At 61.2% G+C, this 2,570-nt stretch overlaps 1 protein-coding gene across 1 annotated transcript; it reads right to left on the bottom strand.

Annotated features, from left to right (window-relative positions):
- Window positions 1-188: 188 nt before the first annotated feature.
- ETH_00039470 (TLD domain-containing protein, putative) lies at window positions 189-2,245 on the bottom strand (the record flags this gene model as incomplete). The annotated part of the gene is made up of 4 exons (XM_013380204.1): window positions 189-268; window positions 897-1,050; window positions 1,236-1,365; window positions 1,605-2,245. 4 exons carry the CDS (start codon window positions 2,243-2,245, stop codon window positions 189-191), a joined length of 1,005 nt encoding a protein of 334 aa, XP_013235658.1.
- Window positions 2,246-2,570: the final 325 nt, after the last annotated feature.

Below are 2,570 nucleotides of genomic sequence, written 5' to 3'. Positions count from 1 at the left end.
CAGCAGCAAACACGGCTGCCGCAGCAGCAGTGACAGTGGCGACAGCGGCAACAGCAGCAGCAGAGAAAGCAGAAAACGCGGCACAGCAGCAGCAGCAGCAGCAGCAGTCCAGGAGCAGCAGAGCGGAGGGGCAGTAGGCAACTCCCCGTGGAGCTGGCCTGGTGCGAAGAAGCCCTAAACCCTAAACCCTAAACCCTAGACAAGTCAGGCTGGGCATACCAAATGAAGTCTTTGCGCTTTATCACCACGTAGTCCAGCTTGTGCATGACTGAAAGACAAACAAAAACACGCAAACCCTAATCCCTAAACCCTATTCCCTAAACCGTTAACCCTAAACGAAGCAAACTAGGAACACCCAAGCAACCAGCAAAGCAACAAATGGCAATGCACTTCAAAACATACTAAACACATCCTAAGCCCGCCAATGAAGACTTATTAACACAGCAACCCCACCAAAAACAGGGCCCCGCATTACCGACCCGGGGGGCCCCTGAGGGGCCCTGAGGGGCCCCCAGCAGCGCTCACGGGCCCCCTTGCCGCGCCACAGCCTCAGGCAATAGTCTAAGAACCGTCTAGGGGCCCCCGGGGCCCCTACGGGCTTCGTCTCCCTGTCAAAGGACCCCTGGGGACCCTAGGGACCCCTGGGAGCGCCAGGCTAGGCCCCAAACTACTCCCAGGACCCCCAGAGCCCGCAAGACTGGACTCTGGGGCCCCCAAAACATCTTTGAAGTGCCCCTATAAGCCCCACAGAGGCCCTGGGGGCCCACGAGGCTACGGGCCCCCTTGGGGCCCCTTGAGGCCCTCTTGGGGCCCCTTGAGGCCCCCTTGGGGCCCCTTGGGGCCCACTGGGGGCCCCCCCGGGGCCCCTTTTAAAGGAGGACTGGTGGTGTGCTCACGCCTGGTGTGGTGTTGGTGCTTTCTGGCAGTCTCTTGAGCATGTTTGACGAGAGAGTACAAGACGGAAAAGGCCGCTGGCTCGCTCATGTAGAGCAGCAGAATGCAGGCAAGGTGCGGGATGATCTGCGGCGCAGCCGTCGGGCTAGCCAAACCCTAAACCCCAAACCCTAAGCCCTAAACCCTGGGTGTTTCGCTCCCACGCCTGCTGGACCCGAACCCTCGCTCCTAGGCGCTCCTACGCATGCCGCCCTGCGCTCTAAACCCTACGCCCAACGCCCCAAAACCTAAACCCCATAAACCCCAAACCCTAAACCCTAAACCCTAAACCCTAAACCCACAGGGCAGAACTCAAGTCCCCTTCTGAAGAAAGCAAAAAGGCCCCACAAAAGCCGCCGCGCCGCCGCCTGGCCGCTAGGGTTTAAAAGGCGGCTGAAGTCTGTTACGTCTTCGAGGAAGTAGACGGTGGTCCTAAACCCCAAGCACGCAAACCCCAAACCCTAAATCCTAAACCCTAAACCCTAAACCCTAAAAACTGAGCCCTGCGTCCCAAACCCTAAAGCCCAGACCCTGAACCCTGCGCACTAAACCCTAAACCCTAGGCCCTAAACCTTCAATCCCAAACCCGAAACCCTAGACCCAAAACCCTGAATCTTAAACCCTGAACCTAAACCCTAAACCCTTAATGCTACATCCCGGGGAGAACGTACCCGGCTCCCTTTTCGATTTGTTCTTCCCAGCTCTTTGATTTCTGAGAAGAGTCGTTTTGGGGAGACTTTTGCTGCGGTTCCTGCTGCTGCGGGCGCTGCTGCTGTCGCTGCTGCTGCTGCCGCTGCTGCTGGTTGTGCTCGTAGTAGTCAACGGAGTTCGGGGGCAGCGGCGGCAGCAGCAGCACGGAGGCTTTGGCTTGAGGGTCTGGCATGGTGGCGCTCATGTAGCGGAGGGGAGGGTCCTGCTGCTGCTGCGCTGCTGCTGCTGCTGCTGCTGCTGCGGCTGCTTGCAGGGGAGGGGTTGGGGCCTGGGCGAGGCGGACAGTCTGGAGCTGCTCGTCGAGCTCCTGCTGCTGCTGCTGCTGCTGCTGCTGCTGCCGCTGCTCCCTGGTCCACTGGCTTTCGGGCAGCAGGGTTTCATCTGCCTCGTCCTCAGGCAGAACGTGCAGGCTGCTGCCCCTAAGGGGCGGGAAGTCTGCTGCTGCTGCTGCTGCTGCTGCGGTGGCGGCTCCCTTGGCAGCAAGGATGAGGTCGTCGCTGAGAGTGCTGCTGCTGCTGCGCCTGCGCAGGTCGCGGACAGCAGCGCTGGCTGCAGCAGCAGCAAGGCGGTTTGTCTCAAAAGGATCATCTCCAGCCCTCATTGCATTACTCAAAAACCCCAATCTCTGGGACTCTGCTGCTTCTTCTTTCCTTCCTTTCAGACTCATGCAAAGCCCCACTCCCGGCAAAATGCGGGACAGCAAGCTGCGCCTTCGCTGCGAAGTGGGGGGGGTGGGGGGCCCCCCGAGGGCCTCCACGAGGTACACGGGGGGCCCCTCCGTCTCCAGCTCCCCCCCGGGGGGCCCCCTGCTCGGCAGGGTCCCCAGCCACGTGTCGCTGCTGCTGCGCGCAGCTTGCTGCAGCCAGTTCACCACCGCAGTACCCTCTTTGTGCGCGGCCTCGGGGGCCCCGGGGGCCCCCGGGGCC

The sequence above is a fragment of the Eimeria tenella genome, genomic scaffold (assembly GCF_000499545.2).
Source record: "Eimeria tenella Houghton genomic scaffold, Eth_scaff4585, whole genome shotgun sequence".
Lineage (NCBI taxonomy): Eukaryota > Apicomplexa > Conoidasida > Eucoccidiorida > Eimeriidae > Eimeria > Eimeria tenella.
This window is presented reverse-complemented; position numbering and strand designations above follow the sequence as displayed.